The 26,587-nt window shown below is 37.9% G+C and overlaps 1 protein-coding gene across 2 annotated transcripts in view; it reads left to right on the forward strand.

The window, feature by feature from the left end:
• The first annotated feature begins 975 nt into the window (after window positions 1-975).
• CAAP1 (caspase activity and apoptosis inhibitor 1) overlaps window positions 976-26,587 on the forward strand; it is a 51,217-nt gene continuing 25,605 nt past the window's right edge. Inside the window, exons 1-4 of one of the 2 annotated variants that reach the window (XM_082628438.1) lie at window positions 976-1,417; window positions 5,899-6,099; window positions 6,944-7,028; window positions 7,921-7,996. In XM_082628438.1, the coding sequence (XP_082484564.1) occupies window positions 1,112-1,417; window positions 5,899-6,099; window positions 6,944-7,028; window positions 7,921-7,996 (668 nt within the window). In that variant the 5' untranslated portion in view covers window positions 976-1,111. Of the gene's footprint in view, window positions 1,418-1,438; window positions 1,515-5,898; window positions 6,100-6,943; window positions 7,029-7,920; window positions 7,997-26,587 lie in introns of those variants that run through there. The other variant, XM_082628439.1, reaches the window with a different exon arrangement.

Consider the following 26,587-nt stretch of genomic DNA (forward strand, 5'->3'; position numbering starts at 1 on the left):
AAAAACCAAGAACTAGTGTGAAACGGCAGTTTATGAGGAAAGAAGGAAGAGAGAAAAGGTAGCAACACTAATACGCCAATAGTATTTTATTCCTGCTCCCCTTTCCCCAACATAAAGAATTAATTTACATTTAGCAGGTCGCTATACTTATTCTAGTAGAAAAATGGTTAAACAATACCAGACTACTTGATGATGAGGAAACAGTGCTCCAATCAGTGGAAAAGTATTCAACACTGTAAGTCAAGAATCCAAGTTAAAACTACTATTATTATGTGTTAGAACAAATTCTTACAAAGATTTCAGTGTATGCATGACATTCTAAGTTGGTTCAGCCCTTCTTTTTCAAAGGAACTCGATTAAATAGAAGAAAAATAAGATGCTTATATCCTTTGATCAGTTTCTTTTTTTTTGAGTACAAAATAATGTAAATTTTTTCTTGTTATTTATAGCGGCATTTTTTTGTCAATGTGCCAGGCTGTCAACAACCTAAGCGCCAGTATTTGAATATTAAATAACTTGAGAAAGAATAAATACAAGCGTCAAGGGCCTTTAGAGTGAAAAGGAATCATGCCCAGAGAGTAGTGTTAATGGGGGAAAACAAAGAAGCAGAAGACCCTACTCTTGTGCAACTCCCTAAAATACATTAAAAAAAAAATCTATCCACGTGATGATGATAATGAGATTTCCCTTAAATTTTCTTTATTGTTGTTAGTGTCAACCAAAAACTGAAAGACAAATGACACTGGAGAATCAAACAATATACCTTTACCTTACTGTGTATTGTATATAGACAAAGATAGAAAAACAGTATCAATAAGGCAAAGAGTTGTTGTAATGCTCCGCCTTCGGCCCTTTGTAGGGGTATGAAGACAAACAACAAAAAACGACCCACGCTGCTCACCTGCCGCAAACTCAAGCCTACCTCCTCGGCTGGCGGAGGCAGCGCTATTGGTTCCGGCCCCGCCTCCAGAAACGCCTCCTGACGTCAGCGATGCGGCCGGAAGTGACGTCAAAGCTGCGACGCCCCCGTGCCCGCTGCTAACTGCTGCGGTAGGCTTTCGGTCGATCCAGAAGCGGCGGGCTTTCCCCGGATGGTTGCAGCAGAGGGATCATGACGGGGAAGAAGTCTTCCCGGGAGAAGCGGCGCAAACGAAGCGGTCAGGAGGCGGCGGCGGCGCCCGCGGCGCCGGACCCGGTTCCCGCCGTCGCCAGCGGCGGCAGTGGAAGCACCAGCGGTTGCGGGAGCGCCAGCGGCTGCGGGAGCGTCACCTGCTGTGGGAACACCAGCTTGAGTGGAAGTGTCACTGGCGGTGGGAGCGGCGGCAGCTGCTGGGGTGGGAACAGCGTGGAGCGCGGTGAGCGCCGTAAGCGGAGGAGCACTGACTCATCTGCCAGCGTCTCCGGCTCCTTGCAGCAGGTGCGTGCGTGCTTTTCTCGCCTCTTCTCGAAGCGGCTGCGTTTCCGGAAGAAGGTGGGCGAGGAGCGGAATGTAGCAGCGGGATGCGGAGCCGGAGGTATATCATGTTAGCGCTGCGATCCTAAGGGGTCCCGTGTTTGAAGTTTACGTTCCTAAGTTCCCTTGAACCCCACACTTCCACGTCTTGAACTTAAAGTTTCCGAATTTACCGATCGTCTGACTCATACTGCTTTTGGCTTTTTCCACTCCTGTGGTCTCCTCAGTCTCCTTGAAAAGTATGGGTCAGGAACTACCCTTCAGTGCCCTTGCGAGCCGCGCTTTATTTCTCTCTTCCTCCACGTTACAAGATGAGAAAATTGAGGCTCAAAGAGGTTAAGGAAGTCCACCCACAGCCACAGTTTGTTAATAACGCCTACATTTGAATGCAATATCTTTATTAAAAGCCATGTTCTTTATGCTCCATCGACCTAGCAAGATATTAACGTTTGTAAAAAAAATTTGCTTACATTATAAAACAAATGCATGAATACATACTTTAAATGTATACAACACAGAAATGAAGGGAAAATCATGGAAGTCTCTATGCTTCCCCATTAATAGTTTGATATGCAGCCTGTTTATTAACTCTCGTCAGCCCTGATAATTCTTTTATTTATTTAAATTTTTTTTTTAAAATTTTTTATTGGAGTATAGTTGATTTACAGTGTTGTGTTAGTTTCAGGTGTACAGCAAAGTGCTTCAGTTATACATGTACATATATTTATTCTTTTTTAGCCCTGATATTTCTTATTTTTTGTCCTTTTCAAAATTTTATTTATTTATTTTTGGCTGCGTTGGGTCTTTGTTGCTGTGCACAGGCTTTCTCTAGTTGCAGTGACTGCGGGCTGCTCTTCATGGCGGTGCGCTTCACGGGCTCTAGGCGCACGGGCTTCAGTAGTTGTGGCACACGGGCTCAATAGTTGTGGCTCACGGGCTCTAGAGCGCAGGCTCAGTAGTTGTGGCGCACGGGTTTAGTTGCTCTGCGGCATGTGGGATCTTCCCGGACCAGGGCTTGAACCCATGTCCCCTGCATTGGCAGGCGGATTCTTAACCACTGCCACCAGGGAAGTCCTTTTCTTTCTTTTTAATCTAAAGCTTTTAGTATAGTGTTGAACACAAGCGTTCATAGTAGTCATTCTTTTCCCACGTGGAAACATTTCCCATAGTGGAAACATTTCTAATTTTACACCAGTAAGTGTATTTGCCATAGGTTCTGAAAGATACCTTTGATCAAGTTAAGGACATTTTCTTTAATTTGTGGTTTTCTGAGGGTTGTAGAGTTCTATCAGATGCCTTTAGGGCATTCTGTTGAGGTGATCAGTAGTTTTCATTCTTAATCTGATTATGTAATTTTATTGATGAGTTAACTTATATTGAATTGTCCTCAGCATTCTTGGGATAAATACTATTTGATTTGTTGATTTGGTTGTTGTACTCAGCTGAAATTCAGTATTTTTACTTTTGTGCCTATGTTCTTAAGTTAAATCAGCTTATTGTTTTTATTTTTGTAGTTATCCTGTCTTGTTTTGGTATCAGGGTTATGGTAGCCTTATGGATTGAGTTGGGAAAGCTTTGCATTTTTTTTTGGTGTGTTCCAGAGTAGTTTATATCTTTTTCTCAAAGATATGTCGGAACTTGACTGTTGGACCATACAGCTGTCGGGGTCTGGTGGATTTTTCTAGGGCTGGTTTTTTTTCTCTTAACTGCCATCTTTTTTCCCCCAAATTCTTCAATAGTTATAGATCTATGCATTTTTCCACCCCTTTTCGATTCAGTTTTGGATATCACCATTCTTATCTTAAATAGTTTCCATGTCTTTAGTACTCTTTATTATTATGGGGAGACCAATAATAAGGATTCTATAAGCATTTGCATACAGAACTAAACGGTACTTCTCATGAGAAGTAACTGTATTTGTAAAAGAAAAAAAAGTCATTATATATTAGGCATGTAGAGAACATCACAAAATTCCAATAGTGCCATAATATTAGTTGTGTATTGCATTCCCTATTGTTGTTGTTAACAGCTTTATAGAGATATAATTCCCATACCGTACAATTCACTAATTTCAAGTATACAGTTCACTGGTTTTTGAGTATATTCACAGAGTGGTGCAACCATCACTGTAGTCCATTTTAAAATATTTTCATCATCCCCAGAAGAAACCCTATATGTAATTTTTAGCTGTCATCCCTACTAGCCCTACACCCATACACCCATTCTATTCCTAGGCAATCACTAATCTACTTTTTATCTCTATAGATTTTTTTTTTTTTTTTGGCTGCATTGGGTCTTCGTTGCTGCGCACGGGCTTTCTCTAGTTGTGGTGAGCGGGGCTACTCTTTGTTGCGATGTGTGGGCATCTCGTGGTGGCTTCTCTTGTTGCGGAGCACTGGCTCTAGGGCGTGCCAGCTTCAGTAGTTGTGGCACGCGGTTCTAGAGCGCAGGCTCAGTAGTTGTGGCACACGGGCTTAGTTGCTCTGCGACATGTGGGATCTTCCCAGACCAGGGCTCGAACCCGTGTCCCCTGCATTGGCAGGCGGATTCTTAACCACTGAGCCACCAGGGAAGTCCCCTCTATAGACTTATAAATTTCCCTGTTCTGGGCATTTTATATGAATAGAATCATATGTGATCTTTTGTGTCTGGCCTCTCTCGCCTAGCATATTTGTTTTTCAGAGTCTGCCTATGTTTTAACACATATCAGTACTTCATTTCTTTTTGTAGCTGAATAATATTTCACTGTGTGGCTAATACCACATTTAATTATTTCATTTGTCAATTGATATAGACATTTGGATTGTTTCCAACTTTTGGCTATTATGCATAATGCTGCTATGAGCATTTGTGTACAAGTTTCTGTGCAGACATTATGGTTACATTTCTTTTGGATATATATCCAGGAATGAAATTTCTGCATCATATGGCAACTTTATAAGGAACTACAAACCGTTTTCCAAACCAGCTGCACTATTTTGTATTCCTACTAGCACCTTATGGGAGTTCAGTTCCTTTACATCCTTGCCAACACCTGAATTGCTTTGTGAGCCATTAGAACAAGAGCTAACCTTTGCTTTTTCAGTGTAATTATCATAGTGTTCTTTAAAATTAGCTTGTTTTTAAACTGCATTTTAAACAGTTGCGTTAGAAAGTATAAAAAGGAAACCTACTTGAATAATATAGTTAGGGACTTATCCTGAGGAAATGACTTTTAAATTGATACTTGAGTTTGTTGATCTTGGGAGTATAGAGTGATGGGGAAGTGGGGAAGAAAGACTCTCCTAGACAGAAGAACAGTGTGTACAAAAGCCCTGCCTGTATGAAATGAAGGGAGAACACCTTATGTTTGAGTAGTTCAGACAAGGTCGTTGTGTTTGGAACACAATGAGCACGAAGGACCTAATAGGCTATATTACCCTAAGAACAGTGGGAAGTCATTGACAGCTTGTATCAGTAAATAGGGAGGATGAGTATATTTGCATTTTATAAAATCCATTTTGGTGACAATATACAAAACAGATTGGCAAGACCTCAGATTAGATGTAGGGAGTCCAGTTAAGTGCTACTGAGGTAATCTAGGCAAAAAGAGTATGGTACCTTGGATCAGGATTATGGCAGTAGATTTGGAGAGACTGGATAGATTTGGGAGAAAGGAGGTAAAATTGATTGAAATGCCTTAAATTAATTGCCTGCTTTGAATATCATTAGGTATATAACAGTTTTTAAAATGATAGAGACTTCCCTCGTGGCCCAGTGGCTGAGAATCCATCTTCCAATGCAGGGGATGCAGGTTCGATCCCTGGTTGGGGAACCAAGATCCCACACGCCGCGGGGCAACTAAGCCTGCGCGCTGCAACTACTGAGCCCATGCGCCTCAACTAGAGAGCCTGCGTGCTGCAAACTACAGAGCCCGTGTGCTGCAACTAAGACCCAATGCCACCAAAAAAAATAATAATAATAAATAAATAAATATTTTTTAAAAAGAAATCTTTATTTAAAAAATGACAATAGCTTCTGGTAAGCAATGATACTTTATTATATAATATTTGTGGTTTATAACATTTTTGCTGCTATCCCATTTCTTTTTATGAATTAAGAAGAATGACAACGCATACATAAAATTCTTGGGTGAATTGTCTACTGGAGGAATATCGTATTCCACAAGTCTAAAATTGTAGGAAATCATTCAGTATTGAGTATATTTTCATTTTTGTGTCCTAGGATATTATCTCTTCACTTTTTCTCAATTTATTGATAATTACAGAGTGGAGAGTAACTTCAAAGAATACTGAGCAATTAAACAATCTTTCCTATGGTTTTAAATAAATAATTTGTGCAAAAAAAGAATTTGGAAATGTTTAATGAAGATTTTATTAAATGAAAATGTATGACATTATAGACATATTTCTATTGTTTAATGGTTCTTTGTCTCTTAATTTTAGGAAGCAAAATATCTTTTGCCAACTCTGGAAAAAGAGTTATTCTTGGCAGAGCACAGTGACCTTGAAGAAGGTGGATTAGATCTGACTGTGGCATTAAAACCAGTTAGTTTCTATATATCAGACAAAAAAGAAATGCTTCAGCAGTGTTTCTGTATCATAGGAGAGAAGAAGTTACAGAAGATGCTTCCTGATGTGTTAAAGGTACTTCATTACATACATTATCAGGCTATCCACATATACAGAAATATACAAACACTTTTTTTATAGCAATCATTTTACTTAATGGAAATTATAATCGGATGTTTTCAACTAATATGAGCTACTTCAAGAAGATATAAAGAAGGGATTTTGTAGAACCATAAATGGCTTTGTATATTTAAAAATTTGCCAGGAAGAAATAGGGTACTTTACTATATTTAGGTAAGGAATTTTTTGACCTTCTGGAAATTATTCTATTAAATACAGGCAGTTTAAGTAACTAAGTTAGAGGTATACTGATTCTTTCTGGTGCTTTAAGAAGTAGTGTACTGCTGTGTAACAGTATGCAGTGATAGTTGGTAATAGCCTATATTTCATTAAATTCATAAATGTTTTCATGTATTTATCTCTGAAAATTATTCAGGGAAATACATGGTATTCTAATTTTACAGATGTGGAAAAAAAGCCGTGGACAAGTTAAGCCCAACGTCATATATATCTAAGATGTATGGAGCTAGGACTTGAATATTTAAGCCTTTAGAGGTATTACCTAACATAAGTAGGCTGCTGTTAAGAATATATGGGCACCTACTTACTTTTCAGTTTGTTCTGTCATAATAAACATGACTTTATATATCCAAATCAAAACTCTATAAATTATAATGTTTACATGTTAACTGGCAGGTCTTTACATTTCATCCCAGAAAAAAATTTATGTGGCTTTTAATTTGTTTTACTGTAGGATTTTGCTTAAGCAGACTTTTTTTTTTTTAAACGGTTGCTGTTTTCTAGTTTACATTGGTGCTGTGTTATGTAAATGCATTTTTTAAAATGTCATTTTCTTTAGAACTGTTCAATAGAAGAAATTAAAAAACTGTGCCAGGAACAGTTAGAGCTCCTGTCTGAAAAAAAAATCTTGAAGATTCTTGAGGGTAAGAATGCGTATTTCTACCTTCTGGTAACTTAGTGGTTAATACTATACTTAGCATAAATCCTGAGGGTATTCTTTTTTTTTTTTTTTAACTTGACTGTTACTTTAATTTTATTATTGGGTAATCACTGAGTATTTTTACCTCTGTTTGTACAGAAATATAGTTTACATATCAGAATAGCATCTCAGGAATGGACTTTTTGATGTATGTATGGTTTCTCCAAATCAGTTGTGTAGGTAAGAACATTAAGTTTGTGCACAATAAAAAAATGAAATAAAAAATGTTTACCCAAAATACTATAAAAAATTACTTATTGAGAAGGCAAAGCCTTCTCTTAAAATATTTAAAAACTTTCTGCTTTATATTCTTTCTGCTTTTAATTATCTGTTGAATACCATTTCTGCTCTAGTAAGACCCAAATGCAGAGCTAGAAGAATTGCCAACATTTCTGTCTGTCTGAAGTAAGACTCTTCTTTGTATATGTTACCTGTAGAAGTTTGGATTTTAAAGCTTTTCTTTTTGGACTCTACAAGGATATTAGCATTAGCATTATAAGAGAAGGAACAAAAAAATGGAGAATTTCAATTTCCAGAGATAACACCTTTTTAAAATGTAAAATGGTGATAGATGTATACATGTGTGTATAGTTTGTAAGTATTATATGTATACACCTTCTTGCTTATATATATTTTGTACATTTATAAAATAGATAAAGGGAAGGCAATGACAAATACCTAATAAGGCATTTATATATAAGCAATTAAAAATGTCATCTTTCAGCAACTCTCAAGTTTTTTAATCGTCACTTTATACATGACACTTTCTGTATAATGATTAAATCACTCTGACATTTTATGAGCATGCTTTCAATTTTTTTTATGTCATTCATAAGGTGACAATGGTATGGACTCTGATATGGAAGAAGAGGCAGATGATGGCTCTAAGATGGGATCTGATTTAGTTAGTCAGTAAGTTAAAAACTTTCACTTTCATTTCAGAATTTCTTTGTTATCCCTTTGGTGATTTCTTACCTCAAGAATGTGATTGTTTTTCTGTGTTATGTTTATATAAAGTGATTCAACAATGTTGGATTGATTGTTTTACTTGTAATGATTAGTCCTTTTGGTATATATGAGAATGAAGTTAATTGCTTTCAGGATTAAGATGATTTTCTTAAACTACTGCTCAGATATAGGACTGCAACAATGCCAACCTCAAGCAGAATCACATTTCTCATTTGGAATTTGAATATACGTATCACTAGTGATACCCACTATTTATTAAGTATTATACTTACTCTACCAAACATTATGTTAGTAGTTCAGAAGACTTTATCTCGCTGAATATCTTCTACATACCTATTAATGTTTGGTGATAATAGCTTCTTTTCACAGCTGAGATAGTAAGGTGGTTCACTTTATATAGGTACATATAATTTGATTATTGTGATGATGAAAAATACCTGATGTTTTGGGATGCTGACTAATCAAGAAGCAACATGCTAATTTCTTTTTCTAGATTATTCTGCTCTGCCATGGGCTTATCAAACTTTCACCCACTGATTTTATCATCTATTGATGATTTTTGACTAAAATAATTTTTTTTTTGGTAGTTGCCAAAGACTGACTTGTATCTTTGTTTGCAGAGTTGGGCTATAGGCAGTAGCACAAATAAAAACAGATAACCAGAGGCAGTAGCATAAATAAGTAGCACATATTTAACCTGAAACCTTGAGTATATTTTCATTTCTAATACAATGCTGTTGGGTAAGTATCACTGAAAAAAGATAATTTAATTTCATGTTATAACTGTAGAGGGCATCAAATAATCTACTTATACTGAAGCATTGAAGAAATCATTGTATCTTGGTTGCCTCATAATCAGTAGATTTTTGGTCATCACATACATCTTGCCTAGGAGTGTCACAGCATGATTTATACTTACCCACAGAGTAGAAAATGTACACATTTCTAAAAAGTCTTGCTATTGATTTGCCTTCAAAATACTTAGCTTTAAATTGTCTATGTAATATGCTAATCTAGTTCAGATAGTTTAACCATTTACAAGGCTTGTCACTTTTTAGTACTTTTTAGTTTCTTTTATTTATTTATTTATTCATTCATTTATTTTGGGCTGCATTGGGTCTTTGTTGCTGTGCAGAAGCTTTCTCTAGTTGCAATGAGCAGGGGCTACTCTTCGTTGCAGTGCGTGGGCTTCTCTTTGCAGTGGCTTATGTTGTTGTGGAGCAGGGGCTCTGGGCATGTGGGCTTCAGTAGATGTGCCACGTGGGCTCAGTAGTTGTGGCTCATGGGCTCTAGAGCACAGGCTCAGGCTCAGTAGTTGTGGCATGCAGGCTTAGTTGTTCCGCGGCATGTGGGATCTTCCCGGACCAGGGCTTGAACCTGTGTCCCCTGCATTGTCAGGCGGACTCTTAACCACTGTACCACCAGGGAAGTTCCCACAAATGTAGTTTTAGGAACTAAAAATAAATTCTGAATTCCTAAACTTAGGAGACAAACTGATAAAGAGGTTAGCTATGATTGGGGGCTACATCATTGTCCTAAGAAATCAAGTTGAATAAATAAATACAGAATAATAAAAACCACACACAAAAAGTATAAATCCTTATGTTTAACTCATGGCTACCTGGAAGACAATTTTAGACCTATCCTGAACATACTAGAAATTATAGAAAGGGAAACAAATAGCTAGAAAAGTATTGAAGAAATGATAGAATTAAAATTTTTGATTTAAAGACTTAAGACTGTAAGGGCAAGGATAATGAGAAAACACCTGGTTATGGGCTGAATTATGTCCCTTCAAAATTCATATATGGAAATCCCTAATCCCTACCACCTCTGAATGTAATCTCATTTGGAGATAAGGTCTTTTTTTTTTTCTTTTTTTTTTTATTTATTTATTTATTTATTTTTTTTTTTGTGGTACGTGGGCCTCTCACTGCTGTGGCCTCTCCCGCCGCGGAGCACAGGCTCCGGACGCGCAGGCTCAGCGGCCATGGCTCACGGGCCCAGCCGCTCCGCGGCACGTGGGATCTTCCCGGATCGGGGCACGAACCCGCGTCCCCTGCATTGGCAGGCGGACTCTCAACCACTGCGCCACCAGGGAAGCCCTTTTTTTTTTTTTTTTTTTCTTTTTGCGGTATGCGGGCCTCTCACTGTTGTGGCCTCTCCCGTTGCGGAGCACAGGCTCCGGATGCGCAGGCCCAGCGGCCATGGCTCACGGGCCCAGCCGCTCCGCGGCATATGGGATCCTCCCAGACCGGGGCACGAACCCGTATCCCCTGCATCGGCAGGCGGACTCTCAACCACTGCGCCACCAGGGAGGCCCGGGAGATAAGGTCTTTAAAGAGGTAAATGGGACTTCCCTGGTGGTTTAGTGGTAAAGAATCTACCTTACAATGCAGGGGATGTGGGTTCGATCCCTAGTCAGGGAACTGGGATCCCACATGCCATGGGGCAGCTAAGCCCATGCACCACAACTACTGAGCTCGCACGCCTCAACTAGAGCCCGTGTGCCTCAGACTACAGAGCCCACGTGCCCTGGAGCTTGTGCACCACAGCTAGAGAAGAGAAAACCCGCACACCACAACTAGAGAGAAGCCCGCGCACTGCAACGAAGAGCCCGAGTGCCGCAACTAAGACCTGAAGCAGCCAAAAATAAAAATAAAATAAATAAGCAAAACAAATAAATAATATTTAATATATAATAAATAAAAATTTATTATATATTTTAAATATTAAATAATAAATAAACAAATAAATAATAAATCTTTTTTTTAAATACGGCGATTAAGTTAATCCAATCTGATTGGTGTCCTTATAAGAAAAGAAAATTTGAGTACACTGAAAGACTCCAGGGCTGGGCACACACAGAGAAGAGCCATGTGAGGACACAGCCAGAAGGCAGCCATCTGCAAGCCTCAGAAGAAACCAAACCTGAGACACCTTGATCTTTGACTTCTACCTTACGGAACTGTGAGAAACACATTTTTGTCATTTAAGCCAGCCAGCCTTTGGTATTTTGTTATGGCAGCTTTAACAAACAAACACAAACTTACATGTATGTGTGTGTGTATGAATTTCCCAGTGAAAAATTTTTCCCCAAACTTTTTATTTTGGAAAACTTCAAACTTATATAAAAGTTGAAAGAATGATGTAATGAACATCCATATACCCTCTACCTAGATTCAGCAACATTAACATCTTGCCATTTTTGCTTTTGCTCTCTCCTTATATTTATCCTTTTTCCCCAAGAGCCATTTGTATTAGGTTGCTAGAGCTGCCATAGCAGAATACCACAGACTGCCTGGCTTAAACAACAGAAATTTATTTTCTCACAGTTCTGGAGGCTAAAAGTGCAGATCAGTTACTGGCAGGGTTGTTTTCTCTGAGGCCTCTCTCCTTGGCTTGCAGATGGCCACCCTCTTGCTGCCTTTTCACTTGGTTGTCTTTCTCTGTGTGTGTCCCCCTGGTGTCTCTCCCTGTGTCTTAATCTCCCCTTATAAGGACACTAGTCAGATTGGATTAGCACCTACCATAATGGCCTTATTTTAAGTTAATTAGCTTTATAAAGGCCCTATCTCCAAAACAGTCAACATTCTTAGGCACTGGGGTTAGGGTTTCACATATGAATTCTTTGTGGGGAAACAGTTCATCTCATAACCTATTAAAAAATAAGTTACAGATGTCATAACATTTCATGCTTAAACAATTCAGTATGCACTTCCTAAAAATAAGGAGAGTCTTAACAGCCACAATGCCATCATCACTTTTCAGAAATAAACAGTAATTCAAATAATATCATCTAATATATTGCCCATATAAAATTCCCCCAATTACTAAAACAAATTTATAGTTTATTTTAATTAATTAACTGATTGATTCTGATCCAGGATCCAGTTGGAATTCATGTGTTCTGTTTGATTGTTAGTATTTCAAAGCTAAATTTAAAGAGAAGATTTAGATATGAGAGAGAAAAGCTTAATGACTAGCCCAGGAGCTTAGTTCACATCTTAAAGGAATTTAAAAAATAACAAAATAAACCAAAAGAAAGTTAGAAAAATGAAACAACAAAGGTAAACATTAAACCTAAGAAACAGAAAACAAAAGGATAATTAAATTTATTAACTTGATTTTTGTAAAGACAAGAAAATAAGATAAACTCTTCTTTGGTCTGATTAAGGAAATAAGTAGAGAGCAATTAAAATTGAGATTAGTGAGAAAGGAGGAGACAGAATCATAGGCATGTATGAGTTTAAAAGAATAATGAGACTCCACATTGTATAAACAAACTTGAAGCGAGCAAATGTATGGTATTCTATCAAAATACAAATTAACCAAATTAACTTCTCCCAAAAGTGGAAAACTTGGAGATTAACAAAGAAGAAATTAGAAAGGTGAATAGAGGTCTGTTGAAAAAGACAAGGTGAATTCACAACTGAATTATTATTTACATGAGTTGATACATGTAATGTGTTTACAGCTAATAAAACATTCAATAATGCATGCCATCTGTTACTATTTTCAAACAGATTACACCTGTGTTATTTAAATTAGTCCAAGCCCTAGAAAAAGATGAAAAGATCTTCAGTTTATTTTATGATTTCTGCATAGCTTTAATATCCCAAATTTCATAAATAGTGCCAAAAAAGTGTGTGGGGGATTATAGGCCTTCTCACTTGTGAATATAGATGTAAAAATTGTAAGTACAACATTAGCATATCGAATCCAGCAGCGTATCAGTGGGTAATTATGCTACTGACCAAGTAGGATTTACTCTCGGAATTTACAGGAGACTTAATTAGAAAGTCTATTAGCATAAGTCATTTCAACAAATTAAAGGAGAAAAATTACATGGTCAGATAAGTAGATGCTAAAAAGGCCTTTGCTAATATTCAGCAGTCATTTCTAATATAAGCTGTAGGTAAAAAAGATATAGTAGAAAACTATTCAGATATGATAATGACCATTTGACCAAGCTTAACTACCCACTTGGTGAATTAAAATGACGACTCAGGCAGGAACATTCATTTTCAGTGTTTCTTGGAGGTTCTAGCAAATGCACTTAGACCAAAAAATAACCAAAACAAAACAACCCCCCCCCCCGCCACGCATGCAACATTGGTGGTAGGGAGTAATTAACTGGTCAAAGGCAGCTAAAAGAGATGGGATGATGGAAGCAGAGATTGGAGTGATGTACTTTGAAGATGGAAAAAGGAGCCACAAGCTAAGGAATGCAGGTGATCTTTCAGAAGCTGGAAAAGACAAGCAAATGGATTCTCCAGAAGAAATGTAGCACTACGTACACCTTGATTCTAGTGTCGTAAGACTAATTTGGGATTTCTGACCTCCAGAACTGCAAGTTAATAAATTCACATTGTTTTAAGCCACTAAATTTGTGGTGATTTTTGTTACAGTGGCAGTCGAAAACTATGCAAGGTACTGGATTAAAACCTAGACATAAGCCAGAGTTTTAGATTGTTGCCTGTAACCACAGAGATATTTTGCTCAATTTAAATATTAAAAAATTTTTCAAATAGTTCCAACATTTAAAAATCAAGTGATAACACACCAAAGTTTGGATATCTGAGTTGCTTGAAAATCAGATCAAGCAACCTTTCCTGAGAGGGCAAAAAAAATTTGGAGCTGAGTGTAGGTACTCTCTTTTTGAGTGGCATATATATGTTTCACTTTGCCACATAGTACTTCATTTGCCTATATGCTTAATGTACAGAATGTCTAGAAAATGAAACTCTGATACAAGGGAAAATACATAAAGACCAGAGGTTTGCCTTGGAACCAGTTCTGTCAGTTTGTCAGTGTCTTATCAACTGAGACATACACCTTTACCTTTTTATCCCAATTTTGATGAACAAAAAGAATTTTAAATAGGTCTAGATAAAGCAGTCTATGGTATTAAAGTCATGTGAAAATTTTGATATTTTCTTTTAACGGCAACCTGTGTGCTTTTATTGTGGTGTTTATGAGAAAGGACATAACATTAATAGCTTCTTAGAATTATCTAAGAAGCTGTAAAGTGACAACTTTCAGTAGGTATATGTATGCGTATGTGTATGTATATGGTATTTAATATGCCCTATGTAAATTAATTTTCTCGTAAATCATTAAAAGTTTGAAAATACACAAGTACACACAAATGTTTATGCACAAGGGAAAAAAATCTAAATTTATATTTTCAGTTTTACATGATCTCCTCACATTGTTAGCTTTATATTTTTAAGTTATATTTATCTTTTAAGGTCAGCTTTCAAATACATGTTTTTTCCCCCAAGCTCTCTTGATCTCTACTGCTTTTTAAAATTTTGATTGCTTACTCATACTTACTTTACAATAGTTCTTTTTACTACCCAAAGGAAAAACAAAGTAGTAGTTATAAGAAATTTTTGACAGTGTACTACTTTGAAACTTGAAATTAGTGAGTGTTAATTTATAACAATTTTAATAGGAATGAGATGCAGGAACTATGAAGATAGAACTTTCGTAGTTTCTAAATACCTTCATTTTTAAAAAGGTGAGGGATGGGATTGTCACTTTAGTTCACCTTAGGTAAGTAAATGAGCAACTTTGTATTGTACTAAGATAGTCTAAAAATTTTAGCATTTATAATTTTGCAGTGTTTTAAAACTTAGATATTGTGACAAGATTTGCACATGTTACAGATTACAAGTTGCTTAACAAGAACAACAATTTTAAGTAAATAAGGTAATATGCCTGGAATCAGAGTGCTCTCTTCATTTGGAAAAGAAGCTTTATTATAGCTAAAGTAGCACTAAAAATGAGAACAGGTATTAGCTTGGCCTATAATGTGAGATGATTGCACCCTAAGAATATGTTTGTAATGAAATTTAAGTCTTGAATAGTGCAATAAAGTAATCAGGATTGAGGTTTTAAATAAAAAGAATAAAAATACAAGCACTTTAGGGAAATCTTAACAATGTTTTAGAATTGATTTAATAAATACCTTTATGAATTTTAAATTAATATGCTTTTAGTGAATGATATTGAGGGAGATGTCAGTGGAAATGAAGTTGTATTTCTCTATGGATAATAAGCAGTGATGAGATAATATTCCAGTTCTAGAAGGCAAAGGAATTTAAACATCGAGATTCTCAAACTAAGATATACTGCAAAGTAGGTTCTATAGGAGTGTTCTGGAACTATTGATCCTAGTCACTGCTCCTTAGAGGATGGGCATGTTCAAATTAGTTATTATCAAATTCTAGTTTTGGGTGATTAACTTTCTGAAAAAGTAAGATACTCCTGAAGAGGCCTCAGAGCTCTTAGGTAATACATATAATTTGAACAACAACCCTAATAGTGATATGTGGTAGAACTCTGATGCCGTTTGTTAGTTGAATAAAAAGCATTAGTTTTTCTTTTGTTTTTAGTAAGGGAGAAGCATTCATGTCCTTTTTGATGAGTTATAGCTGTCTTGTGGGTTCAGCTCAGTTGGCATTAGAGTACTGAGTCTGATTTGTTCCAATTCAAGCAACGCACTCCTTGGATCATGTATGTATAAGTAACTTTCAAAGGGGCAATAGTACTCAGCCAAATGCTGAACTCTCAGTAAGTGTCAGTAAAACTAAACTTGTTGGGAATAAAAGAATCCATCATAAACTGCTGTTATTAAGCTTCAAAGGAATAAAGCGTTTGAGTAAAATTTAGAGTGCTCCGGAGCATTGAATTAATGGGCAGCATAAATCTACAGTACATAATTAAGTAAGCATTTTTATCAATAGATACAAAAATAGGCCTCAGGTAGACCCTAGACCCGGGCTTATTAGGAATAATACCTTCACAAATTGACCTGTGATTCATCTAACTCACATAACCCACTCTGGAATGTATGAGGTGGTTTTGTAACAGTTATTTGTTTGTTTTAACTCTATCATGAAAAATTTCAGTGTACGATGAACCCTTGAATACCTATCACCCACTATGTTTCCTCCCATATTATTTTAACACCTCCTTTCAACTTGATAACTTTGAAGCAGATCTTGACCCAGTTCTTTTTAAATATTTAGCAGATAGGCTCCTCTCTAGAGTCTTTAGAACATTCCTTGTAATGGGAGGGCCTGAGCTTCTCAGAGGTCTTAGATAGGCTCTTCATTTGAATTGCAACTGTGTTTTCCATTGGGGAATTTTGAGGGTCTTGGGAAGGATTTTCTGGTTTTGTAACTGTCTACACACACACAAAATCTTTCTTTGTGTTACAGAAAGCTGATTTTTAAACTGTATCTGTTGTTGTTTTCCCATCAGTCGTTTTAATGCCTCATCTTGCTGCTCAATCACTAGATTAGATGTAAGCAGGTAGTTTTCCTTTTCTCTGCTCTTCCCATATCACTTTTTAAAAAAAATTTAAGATTTTCTTAATCACTTATCTGATTCTTTGTATTAACTGTCTTTTCCATTTCACTTGAAAAATAAATTCACTGATGTTAAGTGCACTAAACTGGTTGTTAATGATTATTCTTTAATTCGCTGGTGCACTTCTCCCACCATTTGAAGTTTTTGCTTACCAAGAGTCACTTGTATTTGTTTCCAGTGCAGTTACTGTAGTATTACAATATAGTTATATGCAAAAACAGGTGAAATATCAGTATAAAAAGATTATTTGATCACGCTGAATGCTTTGGAAAAACTCAAACTGCAGTTGTTTTTAGCTGTGGGATAACAATGGTAAAAGTTTGGGCAGCACTGTATAAATAAAAAGGGTTATTTTTTTCTGCACTCACATTTTTGTGCTTTAAATAAGCCAAAAGTAGAGATGCAGTCAATGGCTTATATGAGTAGGATGAGCCTGAACTCTTTCCCATGGATTCATATCAAAGATAAGGCTTCATATCCAAAGACTGATGAATGAAGATACATTTCTGTTTTATGTTAACCTAAAAAGCTTAAATTATATATGTAACTTTTTTCTTTTTTAACATCTTTATTGGAGTATAATTGCTTTACAATGGTGTGTTAGTTTCTGCTTTATAACAAACAAATCAGTTATACATATATCACCATATCTCTTCCCTCTTGCGGCTCCCTCCCTCCCACCCTCCCTATCCCACCCTTCTAGATGGTCACAAAGCACCAAGCTAATCTCCCTGAGCTAATCTCCCTGTGCTATGCGGCTGCTTCCCACTAGCTATCTATTTTACATTTGGCAGTGTATATATGTCCATGCCACTCTCTCACTGTCACAGCTTACCATTCCCCCTCCCCATATCCTCAAGTCCATTCTGTAGTAGGTCTGTGTCTTTATTCCCGTCTTGCCCCTAGGTTCTTCATGACCTTTTTTTTCCCATAAGATTCCTTATATATGTGTTAGCATATGGTATTTGTTTTTCTCTGACTTACTTCACTTTGCATGACAGACTCTAGGTCCATCCACCTCATTACAAATAACTCAATTTCGTTTCTTTTTATGGCTGAGTAATATTCCAATGTATATATGTGCCACATCTTCTTTATCCATTCATCTGTTGATGACACTTAGGTTGCTTCCATGTCCTGGCTATTGTAAATAGAGCTGCAATGAACATTTTGGTACATGACTCTTTTTGAATTATGGTTTTCTCAGGGTATATGCCCAGTAGTGGGATTGCTGGGTCGTATAGAAGTTCTATTTGTAGTTTTTTCGGAACCTCCATACTGTTCTCCATAGTGGCTGTATCAATTTACATTCCCACCAACAGTGCAAGAGGGTTCTCTTTTCTCCACACCCTCTCGAGCACTTATTGTTTGTAGATTTTTTGATGATGGCCATTCTGACCGGTGTGAGATGATATCTCATTGTAGTTTTGATTTGCATTTCTCTAATGATTAATGATGTTGAGCATTCTTTCATGTGTTTGTTGGCAATCTGTTATCTTCTTTGGAGAAATGTCTATTTAGGTCTTCTGGCCATTTTTGGATTGGGTTGTTTGTTTTTTTGATATTGAGCTGCATGAGCTGCTTGTAAATTTTGGAGATTAATCCTTGTCAGGTACTTCATTTGCAAATATTTCTCCCATTCTGAGGGTTGTGTTTTCATCTTGTTTATGGTTTCCTTTGCTGTGCAAAAGCTTTGAAGTTTCATTAGGTCCCATTTATTTATTTTTGTTTTAATTTCCATTTCTCCAGCAGGTGGGTCAAAAAGGATCTTGCTGTGATTTATGTCATAGAGTGTTCTGTCTATGTTTTCCTGTAGGACTTTGATAGTGTCTGGCCTTACATTTAGGTCTTTAATCCATTTTGAGTTTATTTTTGTGTTAGGGAGTGTTCTAATTTCATACTTTTACATGTAGCTGTCCAGTTTTCCCAGCACCACTTACTGAAGAGGCTTTCTTTTCTCCACTGTATATTCTTGCCTCCTTTATCAAACATAAGGTGACCACATGTGCGTGGGTTTATCTCTGGGTTTTCTATCCTGTTCCATTGATCTATATTTCTGTTTTTGTGCCAGTACCATACTGTCTTGATTACTGTAGCTTTGTAGAATAGTCTGAAGTCAGGGAGCCTGATTCCTCCAGCTCCGTTTTTCTTTCTCAAGATTGCTTTGGCTATTCGGGGTCTATTGTGTTTCCATACGAATTGTGAAATTTTTTATTCTAGTTCTGTGAAAAATGCCATTGGTAGTTGGATAGGGATTGCATTGAATCTGTAGATTGCTTTGGGTAGTAGAGTCATTTTCACAATGTTGATTCTTCCAATCCAACAACATGGTATATCACTCCATCTATTTGTATCATCTTTAATTTCTTTCATCAGTGTCTTATAATCTTCTGCATACAGGTCTTTTGACTCCTTAGGTAGGTTTATTCCTAGATATTTTATTCTGTTTGTTGTAGTGGTAAATGGGAGTTTTTTCTTAATTTCACTTTCAGATTTTTCATCATTAGTGTATAGGAATGCTAGAGATTTCTGTGCATTAATTTTGTATCCTGCAACTTTGCCAAATTCATTGATTAGCTCTAATAGTTTTCTGGGCACATCTTTAGGATTCTCTCTATATAGTATCATGTCATCTGCAAACAGTGACAGTTTTACTTCTTCTTTTACAATTTGGGTTCCTTTTATTTCTTTTTCTTCTCTGATTGCTGTGGCTGAAACGTCCAAAACTATGTTGAATAATAGTGGTGAGGGCTTCCCTGGTGGCACAGTGGTCGAGAGTCCGCCTGCCGATGCAGGGGACATGGGTTCGTGCCCCTGTCCGGGAAGATCCCACATGCCGCAGAGTGGCTAGGCCCGTGAGCCATGGCCGCTGAGTCTAAGTGTCCGGAGCCTGCGCTCTGCAACGAGGGAGGCCACAGCAGTGAGAGGCCCGCGTACCGCAAAAAAAAAAAATAGAGAGGGAACCTTGTCTTGTTCCTGATCTTAGTGGAAATGGTTTCAGTTTTTCACCGTTCAGGACAATGTTGGCTGTGGGTTTGTCATATATGGCCTTTATTATGTTGAGGAAAGTTCCCTCCATGCCTACTTTCTGGAAGGTTTTTATCATAAATGGGTGTTGAATTTTGTCAAAAGCTTTCTCTGCATCTGTTGAGATGATCATATGGTTTTTCTCCTTCAATTTGTTAATATGGTGTATCACATTGATTGATTTGCATATATTGAAGAATCCTTGCATTCATGGGATAAACCCCACTTGATCATGGTGTATGATCCTTTTAATGTGCTGTTGGATTCTGTTTGCTGGTATTTTGTTGAGGATTTTTGCATCTATGTTCATCAGTGATATTGGCCTGTAGTTTTCTTTCTTTGTGACATCTTTCTCTTGTTTTGTTATCAGAGTGATGGTGGCCTCGTAGAATGAGTTTGGGAGTGTTCCTCCCCCTGCTATATATTGGAGGAGTTTGAGAAGGATAGGTGTTAGCTCTTCTCTAAATGTTTGATAGAATTCGCCTGTGAAGCCATCTGGTCCTGGGCCTTTGTTTGTTGGTAGATTTTTAATCACACTTTGAATTTCAGTGCTTGTGATTGGTCTGTTTATATTTTCTGTTTCTTCCTGGTTCAGTCTCGGAAGGTTACAGCTTTCTAAGAATTTGTCCATTTCTTCCAGGTTGTCCATTTTATTGGCATAGAGTTGCTTGTAGTAATCTCTCATGATCTTTTGTATTTCTGCAGTGTAAGTTGTTACTTCTACTTTTTCATTTCTAATTCTATTGATTTGAGTCTTCTCCCTTTTTTTCTTGATGAGTCTGCCTAATGGTTTGTCAATTTTGTTTATCTCCTCAAAAAACCAGCTTTTAGTTTTATTGATATTTGCTATCATTTCCTTCATTTCTTTTTCATTTATTTCTGATCTGATCTTTATGATTTCTTTCCTTCTGCTAACTTTGGGGGTTTTTTGTTCTTCTTTCTCTAATTGCTTTAGGTGTAAGGTTAGGTTGTTTATTTGAGATGTTTCTTGTTTCTTAAGGTAGTATTGTATTGCTGTAAACTTCCCTCTTAAAACTGCTTTTGCTGCATCCCATACGTTTTGTGTCATCGTGTTTTCATTGTCATTTGTTTCTAGATATTTTTTGATTTCCTCTTTGATTTCATCAGTGATCTCTTGGTTATTAAGTAGTGTATTGTTTAGCCTCCATGTGTTTGTATTTTTTACAGATCTTTTCCTGTAATTGATATCTAGTCTCATAGCATTGTGGTTGGAAAAGATACTTGATATGATTTCAATTTTCTTAATTTTACAAAGCCTTGATTTGTGACCCAAGATATGGTCTGTCCTGGAGAATGTTCCATGAGCACTTGAGAAGAATGTGTATTCTGTTGGTTTTGGATGGAATGTCCTATAAATATCAATTAAGTCCATCTTGTTTAATGTATCATTTAAAGCTTGTGATTCCTTATTTATTTTCATTTTGGATGATCTGTCCATTGGTGAAAGTGGGGTGTTAAAGTCCCCTACTATGATTGTGTTACTGTCAATCTCCCCTTTTATGGCTGTTAGTATTTGCCTTATGTATTGAGGTGCTCCTATGTTTGGTGCATAAATATTTATAATTGTTATATCTTCTTCTTGGATCGATCCCTTGATCATTTTGTAGTGTCCTTCTTTGTCTCTTGTAGTAGTCTTTATTTTAAAGTCTATTTTGTCTGATGTGAGAATTGCTACTCCAGCTTTCTTTTGATTTCCATGTGCATGGAATATCTTTTTCCATCCCCTCACTTTCAGTCTGTATGTGTCCCTAGGTCTGAAGTGGGTCTCTTGTAGACAGCATATATACTGGTCTTATTTTTGTATCCATTCAGTCAGTCTGTGTCTTTTGGTTGGAGCATTTAATCCATTTACATTTAAGGTAATTATCTATATGTATGTTCCTATTACCATTTTCTTAATTGTTTTGGGTTTGTTATTGTAGGCCTTTTCCTTCTCTTGTGTTTCCTGCGTAGAGAAGGTCCTTTAGCATTTGTTTTCAAGGTGGTTTGGTGGTGCTGAATTCTCTTAGCTGTTGCTTGTCTGTAAAGATTTTAATTTCTCCATCAAATCTGAATGAGATCCTTGCTGGGTAGAGTAATCTTGGTTGTAGGTTTTTCCCTTTCATCACTTTAAATATGTCCTGCCACTCCCTTCTGGCTTGCAGAGTTTCTGCTGAAAGATCAGCTGTTAACCTTATGGGGAATCCCTTGTGCGTTATTTGTTGCTTTTCCCTTGCTGCTTTTAATATTTTTCTTTGTATTTAATTTTTGCCAGTTTGATTAATATGTGTCTTGCTGTGTTTCTCCTTAGATTTATCCTGTATGGGACTCTCTATGCTTCCTGGAGTTGATTAATTATTTCCTTTCCCATATTAGGGAAGTTTTCAACTATAATTTCTTCACATATTTTCTCAGTCCCTTTCTTTTTCTCTTCTTCTACTGGGACCTGTATAAGTCGCATGTTTGTGCATTTAATATTGTCCCAGAGGTCTCTGAGACTGTGCTCAATTCTTTTTATTCTTTTTTCTTTATTCTGCTCTGCACTAGTTATTTCCACTGTTTTATCTTCCAGGTCACGTATCCGTTCTTCTGCCTCAGTTATTCTGCTATAGATCCCTTCTAGAGAATTTTTAATTTCATTTATTGTGTTGGTCGTCATTGTTTGTTTGCTCTTTAGTTCTTCTAGGTCCTTGTTAAACTTTTCTTGTATTTTCTCTATTCTATATCCAAAATTTTGGATCATCTTTACTATCATTATTCTCAATTCTTTTTCAGGTATACTGCCTATTTCCTCTTCATTTGTTAGGTCTGGTGGGTTTTTACCTTGCTCCTTCATCTGCTGTGTGTTTTTCTGTCTTTTCATTTTGCTTAAGTTACTGTGTTTGGGGTCTCCTTTTTGCAGGCTGCAGGTTTGTAGTTCCCATTGCTTTTGGTGTCTGTCCCCGGTGGCTAAGGTTGGTTCACTGAGTTGTGTAGGCTTCCTGGTGGAGGAGACTAGTGCCTGTGTCCTGGTTGATGAGGCTGGATCTTGTCTTTCTGGTGGGCAGGTCCACGTCTGGTGGTGTGTTTTGGGGTGTCTGTGACCTTATGATTTTAGGCAACCTCTCTGCTAATGGATGGGGTTGTGTTCCTGTCTTGCTAGTTGTTTGGCATAGTGTGTCCAACACTGTAGCTTGCTGGTCGTTGAGTGAAGCTGGGTCTTGGCGTGGAGATGGAGATCTCTGGGAGATTTTCACCGTTTGATATTACGTGTGGCTGGGAGGTCTCTTGTGGACAAGTGTCCTGAACTTGTGTCTCCCACCTCAGAGGCACAGCCCTGACACCTGGCTGGAGCACCAAGAGCCTTTCATCCACACGGCTCAGAATAAAAGGGAGAAAAAGTAGAAAAAAGATAAAATAAAGTAAAATAAAGTTATTAAAATAAAAAATAATTATTAAGAAAAAAGCTGTAAAAAGTTAAAAAAAGCAAACACACTCAAAAAACAGACAGAACCCTAGGACAAATGGTAAAAGCAAAGCTATACAGACAGAATCACACACAGAAGCATACACACTCACAAAAGTAGAAAAAGGGGGGGAAAATGTTATATCTTTGCTCCCAAAGTCCACCTCCTCAATTTGGGATGATTTGTTGTCTATTCAGGTATTCCACAGAGGCAGGGTGCATCAAATTGATTTTGGAGATTTAATCCTCTGCTTCTGAGGCTGATGGAAGAAATTTCCCTTTCCCTTCTTTGTTTGCACAGCTCCTGGGGTTCAGCTTTGGATTTGGACCTGCTTCTGCGTGTAGGTCGCCTGTGGGCGTCTATTCTTTGCTTACACAGGACGGGGTTAAAGGAGCAGCTGATTCGGCAGCTCTGGCTCACTCAGACCGGGGGGAGGGAGGGGTACTGATGCGGGGCGAGCCTACAGCGGCAGAGGCCGGTGTGACGTTGCACCAGCCTGAGGCGCACCGTGTGTTCTCCCGGGGAAGTTGTCCCTGGATCACGGGACCCTGACAGTGGCGGGCTGCACAGGCTCCCCAGAAGGGAGGTGTGGAGAGTGACCTGTGCTTGCACATAGGCTTCTTCATGGCAGCAGCAGCAGTCTTAGCGTCCCATGCCTGTCTCTGGGGTCCGCACTGATAGCCGCGGCTCACACCCGTCTCGAGCTCCTTTAAGCAGCGCTCTTAATCCCCTCTCCTTGCGCACCAGGAAACAAAGAGGCCAGAAAAAGTCTCTTGCCTCTTCTGCAGCTCTGGACTTTTCCCGGACTCCCTCCCAGCTAGCTGTGGTGCATTGGCCCCCTTCAGGCTGTGTTCACTCACCCAACCCCAGTCCTCTCCCAGGGATCCGACCTCTGAAGCCCAAGCCTCAGCTTCCGCCCCCGCCCGCCCCGAGGGGTGAGCAGACAAGCCTCTCGGGCTGGTGAGTGCTGGTCGGCACCGATCCTCTGTGCGGGAATCTCTCCGCTTTGCCCTCCGCACCCCTGTTGCTGTGCTCTCCTCCGTGGCTCGGAAGCTTCCCCCCTCCGCCACCCGCAGTCTCCGCCATTGAAGGGCCTTCCTAGTGTGTGGAAACCTTTTCTCCTTCACAGCTCCCTCCCACTGGTGCAGGTCCCATCCCGATTCTTTTTGTCTCTGTTTTTTCTTTTTTCTTTTGCCCTACCCAAGTACGTGGGGAGTTTCTTGCCTTTTGGGATGTCTGAGGTTTTGTGCCAGCGTTCAGTAGGTGTTCTGTAGGAGTTGTTCCACGTGTAGATGTATTTCTGATGTATTTGTGGGGAGGAAGGTGATCTCCGCGTCTTACTCTTCCGCCATCTTGAAGCTCCTTCTATATGTAAATTTTAAAAGTGTTTCCCTGTGTTAATAAAATATTTCTTATTTTCAGTTAAGTGATACCATCTTGTCCGAATTAGACAAAAGGGAGTTCACTGTATTAGGTTGTTCTTGTGTTTATTTTTTTTATTACGAAAAGTGTCAAGTGTATAGAAAAGTAGAGAGAACAGTATAATGAAACCCCCAGATAACTATTGCCTAGGTCTAACAATTATTACAGTTTTCCATATTTATTTTATCTATTTTCTTGAAGTACTGTAAGTTGATTCTACATATTTATGTTTGAATTTTCAGTAAATAAGGACATTTTCCCACATAGCCATATATCTTGTGTGTGTTATTTAACAGCTTATTTATTTGAATGGTAAATGTATGCACATAGTATAACATTTTAAAAAGTATATAGTGGGGCTTCCCTGGTGGCGCAGTGGTTGAGAGTCCACCTGCCGATGCAGGGGACACGGGTTCGTGCCCCGGTCCGGGAAGATCCCACATGCCGTGGAGCGGCTAGGCCCGTGAGCCATGGCCGCTGAGCCTGTGCGTCTGGAGCCTGTGCTCTGCAACAGGAGAGGCCACAACAGTGAGAGGCCCGCGTACCGCAAAAAAAAAAAAAAAAAAAAGTATATAGTGAAAATAAGTCTCACTATTTTTTCTGTTCCCCATTCTGAATCCCTTCCTGTAGGCAACCACAGTAAACCAGTTTCTTGTGTATCCTCCCAGAGAAATTGTATACATTTACAAATGTATAAGTGTATGTATAGTTTTTCTTGTCACACAAATGGTAGCATACTGTGCAAACTGTTCCATACCTTTTTTTGTTTAATTGTTTCCATTTAATAGTATGACTTTTTTGGATTTTGTTCTACCTAGTGCATATAAGGCTTCATACACACACACACACACACACACACACACCTGTATACTATTCCATTGTTGAATGTAGCAAAAGTCTGGACATTTAAGTGTTTACTGTCTTCTGTTACTGCATATGATGAGTATCTCTGTATGTAAGTAATCTTGTTCTTCTGGACATTTAAGTGTTTACTGTCTTCTGTTACTGCATATGATATGAGTACCTCTATATGTAAGTAATCTTGTTCTTCTGTGATTATATAAAGCCCTATAAGTTAATTGTTGGATCAGATGTTTGGGCATTTGAAATTTTAATAGATACTGCCTAATTGACTTTCAGAGTTTAAACCAATATATACCCCTCCCCCAAAATGTGGAATACATGTTTTCATATACTTTAGCTAATATAGTGTTATCTAACATTTTGATCTTTGTTCATCTGATAGGTATAAAAGGATATCTCACTGGAATTTTAATTTATATTCTCTGAGTGAAATTGACTGTCTTTCCATATATTACAAAGCTATTTGAATTTCCTTTTTCTGTGAGCTTTGTCGTTTTTGTTTACCTTGTGTGTGTATGTAGGTAGAGGGCTTTGGTCTTTTTTTTTTAAATTAATTTGTTTTATTATTATTATTATTTGTTTTGGGCGCACTGGGTCTTTGTTGGGGTGCACGGGCTTTCTCTAGTTGCGGCGAGCGGGGTCTACCCTTCACTGCAGTGCACAGGCTTCTCTGCTGTGGCTTCTCTTGTTGCAGAGCATGGGCTCTAGGCACACAGGTTTCAGTAGTTGCAGCATGCAGTCTCAGTAGTTGCGGTATGCGGCCTCAGTAGTTGTGGCTTGCAGGCTCTAGAGTGCAGGCTCGGTAGTTGTGGCACATGGGCTTAGTTGCTCCACCGCATGTGGGATCTTCCTGGACCAGGGATTGAACCCATGTCCCCTGCATTCGCAGGAGGATTCTTAGCCACTGCGCCACCAGGGAAGTCCCCTCTGGTCTTTTTAATCCGTTGTTTGTGATGTGGGTTGCAATTTTTTTCTTTTTTCTTTTTTCTTTTTTTTTTTTTTACTTTGTTTATGGCTTTTATTGTTTTTTTGCACATGCATAAATATTTCATGTTTATCAATCTTATGGTTTCTGGGTTTTATATTTACAAAAGTTCTCTATTCTGAAATTATAAAAAGTATTTTTCATACTTTCTCTTAATACTTTACGGTTTTTTTAAATGTTTAAATCTTTGATTCATTTGGAATTTATTTTGGTTACCAGTTGTATTTGCTCATGTCTGTCTTTTCATTGAAATTTTCCAATGTAAAATAATAATTCTGTCTTGACGATTTAATAGCATATCTTAGTTTTTCCAATAGAAAGAAGTATTTTCTTATGAGGTCTTGGGGTCAAATTTTGAATGAAAACTGACCTGATACTTTGAGATGTAGATGATGGCTACGTATAATT

Source organism: Mesoplodon mirus (assembly GCF_964341445.2).
Source record: "Mesoplodon mirus genome assembly, chromosome: 1".
NCBI classification, from domain to species: Eukaryota; Metazoa; Chordata; class Mammalia; order Artiodactyla; family Ziphiidae; genus Mesoplodon; species Mesoplodon mirus.